Source organism: Elephantulus edwardii, unplaced genomic scaffold (genome assembly GCF_000299155.1).
Source record: "Elephantulus edwardii isolate Elephantulus edwardi_28Jun2011 unplaced genomic scaffold, EleEdw1.0 scaffold00167, whole genome shotgun sequence".
NCBI lineage: Eukaryota > Metazoa > Chordata > Mammalia > Macroscelidea > Macroscelididae > Elephantulus > Elephantulus edwardii.
In genome coordinates, this window is record NW_006399917.1 from 443,964 (window position 1) to 460,369 (window position 16,406).

Sequence of the window (16,406 nt, forward strand, 5' to 3'; positions counted from 1 at the left end):
CCCTTTTTAAATTTACACAGACGTTTAATTAGCTTTATTTACAGAGCAGGCTTGTTTTGTTGGTTTTTGTTGTTTTTTTTTTCAGTCTCCAATGGTGCCTAGATAACATCATTAGGCAAGAATGCCAGTTTAAAAGAAATCTATGCAGAATTCTAAAAATAACAGATGTTGATGCTCCTCAAGAAGGGGCAAGCTTGACTATTTCAGCAGCTCTCATTCTACGCCTCAGTTACTCAGAAGCAATTCTGTTGCAGTCTCTACATCCCATGATTTTGAAGACAAGGCCACTATTACTGCATTCTGTAAAGAAAAAGGGACAAAAATAAAAGCTCAAACATTTTCAGAACATTGTATTCATAGTGAGAACTTATTTTCTTTTCTGTAAGCTGCACTGCATTTGTACTACATAAAAAGATGCTTCAAGAAAATTGAATGCTGAAAATCAATAAAAGGAAAAAATTATCAAGAATCATGGATTTTAGTAACAAAAATTTTATTTATTAAAATTGTATTTAGAAAACATCTTATTCTCTGAAGTACTTTTCATCAAAGCTTTACTGCAACAACTTAAAATTAATCAAGCAATATATAAAAATAAATATGACCTTAAGTACTTACCCTATCAAAGCCCATAGCACATAGATTTTCTATTTTTTTGGTGTATTCTGGACTAGAAACTGGTGCTCCAGCATACACATGTGCCCAAAGTCGAGCCGTCTGTTTGAACATTTCAGGATTCTGTTTGTACTACAAAGGGGAAATAAATTGATTCACATGACAATATAGTTATGCTCTTCTTTTCCTAGACTAATTTACATTTAAACTCCTAAACTCCAACCCATGAACCTAAAATTTTAACTCACAAATTAACAGAAGGAACACAAAAGATAAATATGTCAACTCTACACCCCAGTTTCAACACATTAGCAAGAAACTATTACTAACTGATATAAGGTTATTAAAGATCTTTGGAGACACTGTGGAGTTGCAAACATTAACCAATTAAACAATGAAATTATGTGAACATTACAAAATATAAACAATCAACATCTGAGGTAACCACAGCTCAGACTGCATAGAAAGCATCTAGATTAATATTTTGCTAGAGCTGTGTTATATTTTATTAGACACTAATTTAAGGAAACTACATCTGCAAAGTCCTAGCTTATATGTCTTACATGTGGAGCCTCCATGAGTCAGATCCAATTCCACGGCAACTCCTAAGAATAAGATCACTTCGTAAAAGGTAAGCATTTCTTCTAATTTGGAAAGATGCCAATTTAGTCTCTAACAGTCAAGGCTCATCATTACTTAATAAAGCAAAGTATAACCCGGAAATAATTATTTTATTCACTATACAACAAGTAACAGTAGAGCATATAGTAAGGTTATACGCTAAAATGAGAAAAGCTTGTCAAGGGAAATGGAAGCTCCCACTAAGAGATAACAGAAATTAAAATCTTAAATAATGCAAAAATATTTATGACGTAGATGAACCATGGCAAACTGGATGGAAAAATAAGCAGAAACAAATGTAATCATGGAAAAACATGAATCACAGTTTCATCTACTCAGACTAGAAGAACTACATAGTGCTGGGTAACCACTACAAACAGGTCTGATCAAGGCCAGAACTGGGGGAAATGTGGACCAGAACTCAAGATTTAAAAAATGTTCAGATTTGTCAGACATCTGAAACTAAAAAGACCACCCCTAAGACTATTGCCTTGATTACCTTTTAAACTTTGAATTGAAATTATCCCGTAAGCTAAATAATAGATCATAAAAGAGGATGATCCAGGAGAAATGTGCTCCTTTTAAAAACCATCTATATAAATCTTAGTCTCGGAGGACAAATGAGTCAACTGTTTAAACAATTTAGAAAAGTCTCTTAGTTTCATGAGTAGCAACATGGATTTTTAACAGCTTGCAAATAGTCACTTACACCTACACATAGGGAGAAAAAGACAAAAAGGAATCAAAGCTCAAAAAAAGAAACTAATTAACAGGATACTAGTCCACAGAATTCACCTTTTCTAATCTGAGACTGGAAGAACTAGCTATATGGTGCCCAGTTAACACTACCTATCTTTCTGTCAAAGGACACAACAGAAGATACTAAATAGCAGAAAAGTGTAGAACAAAATGAAAATTGTTGTAAAAGGTCAGGCCTACGAAATGGCCTTAGAGGAAGTACAATCAGGTTGCATACAAGAAAGGAAAGGATGGTGAAAAACAGAATGGAAATAAGAATGCTGATATATTATAAAAATTATAACCAACGGCCACAATTTATATAAAAAGTGGTTTAAAGGTACTGCACAATTGAGGTATTTATAATGTTTCCCAGACTCAGAAAGGAAATACTGAATACCTGAAATAAAGGATGATTAGACATTTTATGACAATTGCCATTCTGAAACAAGACATGCTTTACAAAGTGAATTAGGAAAGGGAAAGGAGGGGGATAAAGTGTATCAATGACTGAGTGATAACCTATCCTTTCTGTAAACGTACACTAAAATCCCATTAAAAAATATTAAAGTGAAAAAAAAAAAGTTATGTGTAAACTTTCAGCAAAAATGCAAAAAATTACTTAAAACAAACAAACCCTACATTAGACAAAAAGATTAATAATTACATCAAAGGCATGAAATTAAGAGGAGGTAGAAAAACTGGGAGTAATGAAAATGGTACAATCAAAACAATGTGTACAATGATGGCACATTATTTAAAAAGGAACCAATTTTACCAAATTATTTTTATGGAAATTATTAAATGGGAACTTAATCTGCTGTATATTTACTTTAAATACAATAAATTATCCTTTGAAAAACCATTTTGGAGATGAAGATAGGTTTATATGTAAGTTTAAACCCACATATGAACTCTTTAAAATCCACGTATGAACTCTTTAAACTAAAGATTTGATCTCAAGTTGGTAATAATAAAGCTATACCTAAAATCCTCAAACTCGTTGCTTTGAGTAGCAAGTGGCTCACAGCCGACCCTCCACTGGGTTTCCTAGGCTGTGTATTGCACAGGAAAAGACTGCCCATCTATCTCCCTTGGAGTCATCGGTGGATTTAAACCACCAGACCACTGTGACCTTTGGGTTGGCAGCCCAATTCTCTATAGACCAGGCCACCAGAGTTTCCTAACGAAATTAAAATGTAGTAAAAGAAAATTTATAATTTTATGTAAATTAACAATCACTGCAGGAGCAGAGGATAGAAGGAAGACACTAAAGGGGGCAGAGCAGTTGAAATGAGAAATGCCAGGCACATCAACTAAGGTAGTGGAGACTACAACTCAACCATTCCATGAACAGGTATGAACCTTGCTCTATCCCGCACCATTCTCACAATCTCTGTCACATTCAAGCCTAATATTATAGTCAGTATGTTAATCCATCCCTTTGCAGGCTGTCTTCACTTTCACTGACGCTTTACTTTTTCTACTATCATGTCCTTTTCCAAGGATTGATTCGTCTTTATAACATGCTCAATGTATGTGAGAAGTTGTTACACCATCCTTGCCTTTAAGGAGCACCTTGTAATCAGGAAAATAACATAAAAATAGAAGAAACAAGGGAAAAAGAGACAAAGGGATGAATGCTTGCTTAAGATGTCATCTGCATTGCCTTCTAGACAGAACCAAACAATCGCTGACCCTCCAGCAAGTTTTCAGAGACTGTCAATTGCACAATAGGAGATGTGTATCTATCTCAAGTGATGTGGCTGAAAATTCTGAACTACCTTGCTGTTGGGTTGCTAGTGCAAGTCTTTGCCCACTAGGCCTCCAGAGTTTGTGATCTGAGTAGTTAGCTAGATAGGTTTGCAGGACTGAAGATTTTGCAAGGTGTGCTCAGACATCCTAGAGCACTCTGACAGGCCCTTCAGCTGCAAATAGATTCTTGTGTTTAGGAGAGAGGTCAATATCTGAACAGTATCAGTGTGAATATCAATGTCAGTGTTACAGGTTCAGTGTGCATCTGCTCATCCAAATGAGAGTATAAAGTGCAAAGTAAAAGGAAGCACGTCAAAACCAAGGAAGGACATTTAAAATGCAGGATAAAAATTGAGAAATTCTAGGAGGAACAAGATAAACTGAGAAGTCAAGGGGGGATTTCTGGAGGGAAGAAAAGGATGCTCAGCAAATCCTCACATCTTACAGTGCTGAAATTAAAAAGAACAGATAAAATATTTTTAAAGTGCTGCCAAACAAGTATTTCAGACTTGTAGGCCAGACTGTTTCTGTTTCTACTCAACTGTGCCACTCTATCTGGAAAACAAAACAAATGTGTAGCTACATTCTCAATAAAGCATTACTCATACACATGGGTACATGGGCCTAATTTGCTGTTTCTTGCTACATAAAACAAAATCTACTGGCACTGAACTGATTCCAACCCATAAGACATAAGAGAAATGCTCCACAAAGTTTTCAAGGTCCTCACCTGTATGAAAGCCAACTGCTATAACTTCCTCTTGTGAAAAAGCTAGTAGGTTAAGACAGTCGCCCTTTTGGTTACCAGCAGCCAAGTGCTTAATCATAATCAGTTCATCACCAGATTCCCTACCCTTGGCTTAGAGATCAGGTGAGATCAGAACTGAAATTTAAGCGCCACACTATAAGGTCATCAGAAATATCACAGAGGATATGTAATCACAGAGGTGTATATAAATTAAGCACAATTCTTTCCACTTCCTGTTACAGAGTTACATACTTTACACCCCAATTAAACAACTCATTTCCATGACAAACTAATTTAATGAATTCTCCATTGTTCCTAAAGCAGTAAATCAAACCAGAGGAGACCATCTCATCGTCCCTCTGCAAAGCTGCTGGTTAGTTCAAACCATCAGAGATGTGCCCTTTGGGATAGCAGCACAACTACTTATGGACTAGATCACTAGAGAGAGCCATTTTAAACAAAATAGCTGAAAAGAGAAGCTTTGATTATAACATCTGACAAAATATCTTGCTATATATAAGAAAAGCAGCACTAGTGGCCTAGCGGAAAGAAGCTGTGCTGCAATCCCAAAGGCATGCAGTTCAGGGTCACCAACCAGCTATGAGGGAGAAGGATGGGAAATCTCCTGTGAAATTAACTGCCTCTGAAAAATTGCTGGAGGGTCAGCTATGGGTAAACTCCAATTTGATGGCAGACAGCAACATATATAAGAAAGGGAAACCATTTCCAGATTTTATTTCAATAAAGTACGGTTATGTGTTAACAATGGAAACACACTGCAAAGATTAAGGTGAGTATAAATAAGTATTTTCAAAATAAGTCATCTTACCTGATTTGCTACTACTGCATCTTGTGGATCATCTGGTTCTGCAGCTGCCAATAGTGCTTGCAACGACAGTAATACCGTACGAAGAGTCATTGCTGCTGCCCTATGATTCAAAACAGAAAAAAAATATTCATGTTAAGTAAACAGCTCTACATGGCAACAGTGAAGTGAAGGTTTTCTGAATACTAAAGACAGAAACACAACAAAAATCTTGGTGGAACAAAAAGTAATTTACATTTTATCTTCATCATATAGTCTCCTTAATGAGTTAGGTTTATTTCTTCACCACTTCACAATGAGCCCTAATGTTTTATAAGACAAATTAAACCATCCCACAAGTCTTGCTTTTTTTGGTACTGTTGCCAATACCATTCTTCTGCAGGCATGATGTTAATATAACCCATTAATATCAAGTCTGTGAAACACATTCATTTAAAATATGTGAAGATGTGTAAATGTTATTTTCAATAAAGTCTCAAATCATTCCATAACCTTCTGAACAGAGTAAGCATTCCACTTTCAACATATTTAGAACTCATGCTTCTAAATGTAGGTATGCAGCAAACATTAATCTAGAAAATTAGAATCTACCAACTCAGCAATTCTTAAAAAAAAATAAAAATCTGTTCTACAACAAACTCAAATATTTATAAACAAGCAGTACTGAAATATTAAAAACACATTTTGTGTGTTTTGCAGACACATTAAGTGTGCTCATTTTCACCACACAAATCAATCTAACCAGACTTATTGAAAACTGGATTCATCAGACTTACAGACCAGACATACTAGTTTATCAAGAGTGGTGGTGGTAGTTGTTGACTGCGACCGAGCAGAACACCACTCACAGCTCGACCCTATGAACAAAAGACCTGAAAGTCTTACTATTAACATTGTTTCCCAAAGGTCATACAAGTTGTCAGAGACATGTTGTTTAGGAAGTGGATGTCACACCTGCTTCTCAACCTTCTTAAACTAGGAGCTCAACCAAACACTCTCTACCATGGGTGACCGTTATGGTATTTGACACCCAATGGCACAATGTTTGGCATCACAGCAACCCCAGGTGACCTCAGTGCAGCAAACTGCCAGAAAAGTGCTACACCCCTTAGAAGACTGTTCCTCCGAAATAACGTTAACAACTAACAACCCACTTATAAATACAAAAGCCATCCATGAGGTCTTGTGGACTTTAAAAATTCTTATAACTAGGTCATATTAAAAAATATTTTCCTTTCAAACTTTATTTCAGTAAGTACTTACTGAAATACAATTTAAAATGAAAATTTTTAAAAATATGTCCAATTATAAGAATCTTGCCATATTATTCATATAGAGATGTAAAACCACATTTAATTTGTCTCAAACTCATTGCCTTAGAGTTGAACTGACAGCTGATCCTCCAGTCCCACTGCAACAGCTGTGGGAATTCCCAGGTGTCACAATGGTTAATGTGATTAATAAACACAACTTCTACACAAAAGGCTAGAGGTTGAAACTCACTCAGAAGCATTACCGAAAGTTGGTCAGAAAAATATCAGGCTCTACTGTGGGACTGTTTTAAGTTGACTTGATGGCATCTGGGGTTTTGTTGAGTTTTTTTAGATGGTAGGAGAAATGTTCATTTATTGTCTATAAGAGAGTCTTATGGCAAAGGATCTTACAATACGGTACTCCAAGTGCCAGTTCAACACCACCTGGTAATGATGCAAATTCCTAGCACAACTCCAGCTTATAGAATAAGAAAAGATGAATGTAGAGAGCTGTTTTAACACATTTTCCCAAGTGATTGTGACACTATTACTTGCAGAATATCCATTTCAGACCACTGTAGCTTAAGTCAACTCAGAAAGGTTGTTCTAAACCAGCCAATTAAACCATTACTCCATAGCAGCAAGCTTTGGTGGCCTAGAAAGAAGCTGCACTGCAATCCCAAATTCACACAGTTCAAGGCCACCAGCTCATTTTTGGGAAAAGGATGGGCAATCTCTTCCTGAGCAATTAACTGCCTCTGAAAACCCATGGGAAGGTCAGCTATGGATTGGTTCAGACAACAAACCCATAGTACCTCTGTATTTTACATATTGAGAAAATGTTAAACTGATTATCTAAAATGCTATCAGAATATAGACCTAATTCTTGTGTTTATCTCATCAGAACTACAGAAATAGGAAAACAATTATTTATAAAGCATAAAAATTATGTAAAATGCTGTCTTAGCATTTATTTAAAAGAGAAAAGAATCTTAAGTTCTTAAAACAGCTCGATACAATGCAAATTTCTAATCTGAAATAAGGTTAAGTAGAAAATGTTTTTCTAGATCTAAGTCCTAAATTTCCCTAAGAGGTTACAAATGTATTTTTCTATCAGAAGGTAATATTTTTAGTATGGACAATCTTCTTTTAAACAGAACTTAACAAAAAAAAGGTCAATATACATTTCTGTCATCATTACAGAAAAACAGTAAAATGTCTCCTTAATTAAAATACTACCATAACTTGATTTTATGTTTAATTATAAAGATGTTTAAAGGCACATGTCCAAAAACTGAATAGATGTATTAGCAAAACAATGACTTTAAAATTCACCCCAAAAATGGAGGACAAACCAAATGATTTACCTGAAACATTCTTGTTTCAAAACCCATGCCATCCCTTTAAATGTAATCTAAAGCTATATAATTATTAATATAATTATTTCCTTCAAAGACATTTTTCTCAATATAAAATATCTTCACTCAAAGGAGTTTATCCTTATGCATAGAAAAATTACCCATTTCTTGGAACTGACAAATAGAAATAAGTATTTAAAAATAAAAACACAATATGAACGTACAAAGTATAGAAAATAAAGCATCTAGATTTTATAAAACGATTAGCAAGAACTTAGACTGCCAATCTTTCTTATGTAAAGCAGTTCACTCCTTAGGGAGTCAGAATTTTTTAAAAAATTAAATAACTAAAAAGAATAAATGTAAAATGTATGGTCTCATGCTTCAGCAAGCTAATAGTCTCATTTCAGGACATCAACAGGACCATGTTCTTGTCCACAACCCTTGGCAAAGATCCTTTCTTGACTCTCTTGGTGTCTTATCCTCCCCTCACTTAAATGTTCACTGGTAGCCTAATCTAGTCTGCTGCGTGAGTCTCTTAATTTTTCTTTGAGGGGAAATCACTCAAATTTTACTCATCAATTTCCTGCACTCCCATATTTTATTTTTCATGTGCCTACAAATATTGCACATTATATCAGTTAATGTTTTTAGTGGCTTAGTGCTAAGTAGCTGAACTGCAATCCCAAAGGCACATGGTTTGAATCCATTAGCTGCACTGTGGGAGAAGAACAGGCAATCTCCTCTTATACTATTTACTGTCTCTGAAAACCCACTGGAGGGTCAGCCATGGGTTAGTTATGACTCAACAGCACACAACAATCAACTCCTAAATTTAAACTGCCTTTCCCTTCACCTAACTTATTTATTAATTTTTACACCCCTCTCCCTCCCTTCCCATCCCTGTATTCATATAAATTCTTATACTTTCTTTCTCTCATTGTTGCAGTGTCTTTCTATTGGGAAGTCACTCAAAACTACTACCGACCTCCTGGAACAGTCATTTTAAGAAACAGAAACTATAGACCTGAAGTTAATGAGTCAGTGAAAGGACAGTCGTGCCCTCAAAACATAAGGGAAAAAAAAAAAGATGATGCTACAACTACAGTTTCAATTCAAAGCAACTTCAGAAAGCAAAAGTCTGCTCTAAGTTTTTGAAGGTTTGAATTTTTCAAAACAAAATTATTTTGGGAGACCTATCTACCTGCTATGTATCAAAGAGCTGGGCAATGATTAACAATGACAGAAGAAGAATTGATGCCTTTGAGTTGTGGTGTTGGAGAAGGGTCTTGAACATACCATGGACTGTCAAGAAAATAGATCTGTCTCGGAGAGGGTGAAACTAAGTTTCTTCTTGGAGCCTAGGATTCTGAAGCTCCGTCTCACATACTTTGGGCACGTGGACAGGAGGGAACAGGAGGGACTGGTCCTTAGAGAAGGACATCATGCTCGGAAGGGTGGAGGGACAGTGTCAGAGAGGAAGACTCCAGATAATGGAATGATACAATAAGTGGGGTAATATAGGTAGTAGGTGTGTCAGAGTCAGTGAGAATGGCTCAGGACAGTACAGGCTTCTGAGCTGTTAAACATAGGGTCCCTATGAGTTGCAGAAAACTCAATGGCACATAACAACAACATATCATTATTGAATATCTGAAAGAAAAAATATGGTATTTCATAAAGATGGACACAAAAGAAAACAAAAGGATGGACGCAAAAGGAAAACAAAAAAAACACTGTTTTAGCAACAGGTTGCTAAAATAGTTAAAGCAACAACAAAATACTACCAATAGGACTGCATAAATTACTTCTTTGACAATAAGATTAAGTGAGTGTATTTTCTGAATGCTCTACATTACAACAATAACACTAATTTTAATATGCAAATTTTGTAAAGTGAAGAACTATACAACTGAGAACAGAATCTCCATTTTTACTTATTCTTTTCACAAAGTACAAGCAAAATTAATATTGCATTGAGATTTTTAGATTTAAGCACATAAATATAGCTTAACTCTACTATTAAAAAATCTTAACAGGCAAACAGTATGAAGTTTCAAAATATTTCAGTTATTTTTATTAATCAGTGAATCATGTTAATGAGTACCTCATATTTCAAATCCGTAAGTATAGGTAATTTGGATAATTATTCACTCAAAGGAACTCAATAAGGCTACTGTTTACAACTTTGCTGAAGACTTTTTAAAAGCATCAATGAATAATCCACATTTATTCAAGAGAACAGATGTTTTTCAAAGAGAATGGCAACTTTTTAACTATATACTGTTTTACTGAAGTATAACAGAGTAAACTGCCAAAGCAGATAATCCATTTTTACATAGGTATACATCTGGTTTTTTAGTATAATCTGCATAGCACAGGACATCATTAGATTTTGTTATATATAGGATGCAACTTCATTACCTTAAACAGAACACAGTTAATCATTACATGGATCAAATAACAATTTATTAATTTTGGCTGTTCTTAAAATTAATAAAAACAGCATTATATAGTCCTTTTATGATTTTGGCCTTTATCGCTCATAATGTCGTAAGAACCATCCACATTGTATCAATTTTGAAAAACCACAACCCCCAATCCACTGCTACAGGGTCAACTCTAACTTACAGTGGCCCTCCAACACTTTTCCCAAGGTTGTAAATTTTTATCGGTGAAGACCACCCTGTATCATCTGTTTCTCCTATATAGCAGCTGGCAGGCTGAAGCAGTCAACCTTTCAGTTAGCAGATCAATATGCAACCATAACTTCCTGTTCTATCAACAATAAAGTCTTTCTCTTTTAAAAGAAAATAAAACCAAACAAACCACAAAACTGAAACCTCAAAAATACACAAACATAATACTGCTATGAAGTGTTCTAATGCATGACAGAGACTACTAAATATACATTTTCTCGTTGATAGTCATTTGGTTTATTTTCAATTGAAGGCTACTGTGAATAAAGGTGCTATGAACTTTCTTGTAACAACTTTTTTGATGGACACAGGCACTATTTCTTTTAAGATAACAAATCTAAGTCTGGACGTGCTAGACTGTAAGTATATATATGTTTATATAAGATGACACTGCTTTAATAAGACACTACCAGTGTGTTAACAGGTTAAACTACATTCCTACAATGTAGACAACCAACCATAAGTGTGTTGTTGGGTGCTCTTGATTCTGACTCAATAACCTACATGACAAGAGATAAACTGTTCCAAAGGGGTTTCTTGTCTATAACCTTACATAAGCAAATTGCCAGGGCATCCTCTTAAAAAGAATCAGAAGATGGATCTGAACCATGAACCATTAAGTTAGCAGCTTCATATTTACTCACTCTGCCACCAAGGATGTTGCATGTGCTTTCTATACTACACATTAGAATTCTGATTTTAACTTCCATTTTCTTCCATGAGTAATGATGCTAAGCAAAACTTACTGACCATCTAGAAATTCTTAGCAAAGGGCTTATTTGTATCTTTTGGAAGTACAGCCTTACTTCATACAATTCTTATACACTCATTTTAAAAATAGATGTTTAGTTATAATGAGTTAATGGAAAAACATTATCGAGAACAGTTTCTACACAGGGTAATGGGGGAGTTAAGAAATAAATGCTATATTAAGCACACGGTGGCGTAGTCTATATAGGTTACAATACTCAAAGGCATTTCTTTAGCATTTCCAATACACCAGTAGGTCTACTGGATAAAGATTAAAGTGTCCTCTCCTTTAACCTCAGAAACCCAATAGAGGATTGCTAGAAGTCAATCCTATAGATGGGAAGTGTGAGAGACAAATACCAAGAGAATGACATAGGAAAGAAAGCACACAGGAAGAGAATGTCCATCTCTCTCCTACAGAGCAGCTGGAGGATCCAAACTGTGTGCATTTGGAAGGGCAGTGCAAAACTGTATCAGTAAGCCACAGGTTTTTTAAATAGATGTCCTCCATCACCATCATCATCCTTATCAAAAAGTTAATGTTTATCCAGTATGTGTTTTAAAATTACTATCCTGCACTTTTTCTCTACCAAGTTCTAATTCTAAAGCCCGAACATTCACATTTAAACTTGGATATCCAGTAAATATTAATTATACATCAACAAAATTGGGAGAATGACTCATGTATGTCTGATATTATCTATTTTATGTGATGTTTCCCTTTCATATCTATTTCATTTGTATAGACTGAGAAACCAAATAAACTCAATTATTTCACTTTAGTCTTAGAAAATGTAGCAACTGATAAAAATGTTTTGCTAAAAAAAAAAATCAAGTTCTCTTTCCACATTTAAACGTCAATCTTTCAACTAGTTACATACAGGGAGCTAATCAGAAGTAATATGGATGCTTTAACAGAGCAAAATGGGGGAAAACATTGTAAAGTTTCAGTTTGGGAAGTTCATCTGTTTTAAAAGAAGAGGAAGTATTTCTCTCATTCCTGAGGATTGTTTATGTGGGGAATCTCATCAAAAGCAGGGAGACATATTATTACAATCATCTAAGCAAGAAGTAATGGGGCTTCATCAACAGCATTAAACATTAAATTTGTATTTAAATACAAATTAACATATTAATCACAACATTCAGTCACAAAACTTCATAATGCTTTAAATTATTTTGTAGGAGTTGAATACATGCTTATGTTTTAAAGTAATTCTACATTTAACACTCTAAACACAGTCTCAAGTGCTCATGTGAAAGAGATGGTAAATTTAAAATCTCTTACCATTGATCTTTCAGAATATCCAAACAAATAGCCCCTGTGACGGAACTAATATTAGGATGCCATATTTTAGTGATAAACCGGACCTAGAATATAAAGTGCACAAGTTTTTAAGTGAAAAATAAAATCATATATGGCAGAAGTAAAATTAACAATCAAATGCATACAATTTATCCTTATAATATATAATTTTCCCAAATGAAGAGAAGCATATAGAAGAAAGGCATGAAAAAGCAACAATTACAAGAAATAAAAAACTACAATTTACCTAGCAATATAGGAGAAAGTTTCAATGTGTTGTTCATAGGGTTGCTAATATTAGTTGACTCGATGGCACTTGGCAACGATACCAGATGCCAGGAGAAATACAAAATAGTTTGTGGGGTTTTTTAAAAACAAGAAAGGTAAATGGCACCTTTCTTAGTATAAATTGGGAGTGTAAGATAGTTTTAAAGAAAAGGAAATAAAAGTAAAATCAGTATCTGAAGGCATAAGTAGTAAGATACTAAATAGTTGTAGTTCTCAAAAATATTTTTAATACCTCAACAAATATTTGAAAATGTAAAGCTTGCATTTCTGCTATTGCTTAATAAGTCTCTATCTAAATACAGATTATTAATACACTTAGTCACATAATAAAGACTTCATGATGTTTTATAATTATTAGGAAGAAGGTTAACAAATGTTCATGTATTAGCCACTGAGAAGACATGGAGGAACAGAGTTCTTAAAAATGTCAATCAATTGTCATCTGGTCGATCCTTTCCCATGTCAAATCAGAGTAGAAAGAATTGTGGTTTCACAGGGTTTTCAAGGAATGATTTTTTTAAAAAAGACCATGAGGTGTTTCTAGGTAGATTCTGGTTAGCAACCAAATAGGTGGTTTATAAGAGATTCCTTAAGAAACTTATTAAACAGTAGTAACGTAAATTGCAAACTCATATGACAATTCTAAATCTCAGTCTAATTACTTCACTATATACACCTCCACATCAAAAAGGAGAAACCACTAAATTGAAAATGATTTGCAGACTCATAGGTATCTGGCTGACCCTCCACTGAATTTCTGAGGCTATAAATGACACGAGAGAAGACCTTTCTACCAATGAGTCACTCACTGGTGGATTTGAATCACCTGAGAGGTCTAGCTTTGGCGTTGGCAGTGTTGAGTCCCTACACTCTAGGCCACCAGTGGTTTTTATATTACTATTACTGCTGCTAGTAATTTATCTGGTAAAGTCAATAATGACTACTAATTTATTAATACTTAATACTTTACAAATACACAGTACTTTAGTACTCTACAAATTTAATTCTTCAGTATATGCTTCAAATTGTAAGCTGCTCCTGGAAAGAAGCCAAGGAGACAGATTCAACTTGTCTCTTAGCTTTGATTTGTATACATTATCTGTCTCCTTTGGATGCCAGAAAGGTGTTTACTTGTGTTTTTCTGACTGTGTGAATCACATGAAATTAGGGTTAACCTTGAGATGGATGAAAGGGGAATGTCAGAAGAGTTAAGGGGGCTCATTTTAAATACTCAAACAGAACAAAAGAGCACTGTATGGTTTAAAGTCAGGAAAGGTGTCATGATTGTAGCATTCTCCAGACTTATTCAACCTATGTATGGAATAAAAAATTTAAGAAGTTGGACTATATGAAGTTGAATGTGCCATAAGGATTGGAGGAATCAACAACAACCTGCATTATGGAAACGACACAGCTATGCTTGCAAAAAGTGAAGAAATCTTACAGTACTTACTGAAGAGGAGCAAAGACTAGTCTTGAATATGAATTACATAAAAATCTGCATAACTGGACCAAAAGGCAATACACATGACAAATGGAGAAAAAAAACTGAAGTTGTCAATGAGTTCATTTTACCTGGATTAATAATCAATACCCATAGCAGTAATAGTTAAGAAATTAAAAGGTATGTTAAATTGGGAAAACGTGCTGTCAAGAACCTCCTTAAGTGCTAAAGAGCAAGAATGTCAGTTTAAAGACCATAGATTTTTCAATTATCCTATGCTTGTGAAAATTGGGCAATGAATAAGGAAGATCAAAGCCTCTGAGTTATGTTAGTCAAGAATACTTAATATACACACTATGGACTTACCAAAACACAAACAAATCTCTCATGGAGGGAGTGCAACGAGGTTGTGCACCAAAGGCAAGGAGGGTAAAACTTCATCTTTCCCTACCCTGGGCATACTGTCAATTAGGCGCGATCCTAGCAAAAGCAGAAGGTCAGCACAAAAGAAGACAGCCCTCAATAAGCTAGAAGGGCAGAGTGACCTCAACGAAGGATTAGAGCATGGTGGAGACCATAGGATAACACAGGCGAGGGCAAGATTTTAATCTGTTGTTCACACAGTCTCTGTAAGACATAGGACACAATAGCACCTAACAACATGTGTCTACCTCTCACAGTCTCGGTCTCTTCATTGAAAGCTTATATATAATCTGAGCTACCATTTCTGAAAATAAGTTGTTTTCTTGCAAATTACATCACTATCAAAAAACCAAATTCTAAATAATACAAAAGAAATTGAACACCTAATTACCGTGACTCATCTCACTGTACAAAAACAAAAGACAAAAGCTCTACACATATCTCTATTCAATATTCTTGAAACACTGTATCTGGCACCATCAAACATTTCTTCAGTAATGCATGACCTTATATACACTCTGGAACCTGGAGTGGCATCCACTTGCTAAACAACATGCATCTGGAAACTGTATGAACTTTGAGAAACAACAACAGTTATAGAAAGGCTTCAGGTCTTTTGTTCATAGGGTCACTATGAGTTGTGCTCGATTTGACGGCAATTAACAACAAGATGATGATACACACTAGCACATACTGTGAATCTCATCATCCCAAGGTACACGAAAAATACAAGTGAACCATATATGTCCCACTGATTATGAAAGACTAAAATAATTATCACTATTTACCTAAGCTACTGCAGACTTCACTGCCTTCAACTTGGCTCCTTCTAATGCTATTCTCTGGGGAGGGGTGCTTTCTGAGTGGTAAGAAACTGAACCACAATCTCAAAGACATGTGGTTCGAATCTGCCACTTGCTCTGTGGGAGAAGGATGGGCAATCTCATCCCAAGTAAATTAACTGATTCTGAAAACTCACCAGGGGGGCAGCTATAGCTCACTTCTGATTCAATGGCACACAACAACAACAATCTATTCTCTACACTGAAACAAACATTATCTGTTAAAACAAATCTGTTTTGTATCAATGCGCTGCTTAAAGTTTTTTGTTTTGTTTTTAAAAAAAACCTCTTCAGTCTGTAAAGCCTATAGTTTTAACCTGGCCCTAAATGAACTCTCAAAATCTTAATCTCTACTTCCAGCCTACAAAGGACTCTTGTTCAAAGAGTCAAATTTAAAAATATCTTCTTTTGAAAGGTGGTGTGTTGGAAGAGTGAGTGCTCTTGGCATATGTCTGTCCCATCACTAAAATATCTCTATACTCTCTTCTATTTAATCCATCAGGTTATATTTTCCAGATCACTTCTTGACCAGTTTCGCTCAAGATCTTGTACTTTCCTATGTTAAAATACTGATCACACTTCTTTAAGCACTTTCTTTTTCTTTTTTTAAAAAAATAATTTTAATAAGCATTTACAGAGATTTTGTTTCCATTCATTCATTGCTGCACTTTTCTCCCCGCCCAGCCCGCCCCCCCACCCCCCTCTAGTTCGCTCCTCTCTTTCAAAAGTAAAAGAAACAC

At 35.0% G+C, this 16,406-nt stretch overlaps 1 protein-coding gene across 3 annotated transcripts in view; it reads right to left on the minus strand.

Annotated features, from left to right (window-relative positions):
- Window positions 1-225: 225 nt before the first annotated feature.
- LOC102868295 (ubiquitin-conjugating enzyme E2 K-like) overlaps window positions 226-16,406 on the minus strand; it is an 80,042-nt gene continuing 63,861 nt past the window's right edge. For 2 of the 3 annotated variants that reach the window (XM_006895398.1, XM_006895400.1), the window contains 4 exons: window positions 12,652-12,734; window positions 5,307-5,406; window positions 619-747; window positions 226-300 (listed from right to left, as the gene is read on the minus strand). In XM_006895398.1, the coding sequence (XP_006895460.1) occupies window positions 226-300; window positions 619-747; window positions 5,307-5,406; window positions 12,652-12,734 (387 nt within the window). The remainder of the gene's footprint in view (window positions 301-618; window positions 748-5,306; window positions 5,407-12,651; window positions 12,735-16,406) is intronic. The other variant, XM_006895399.1, reaches the window with a different exon arrangement.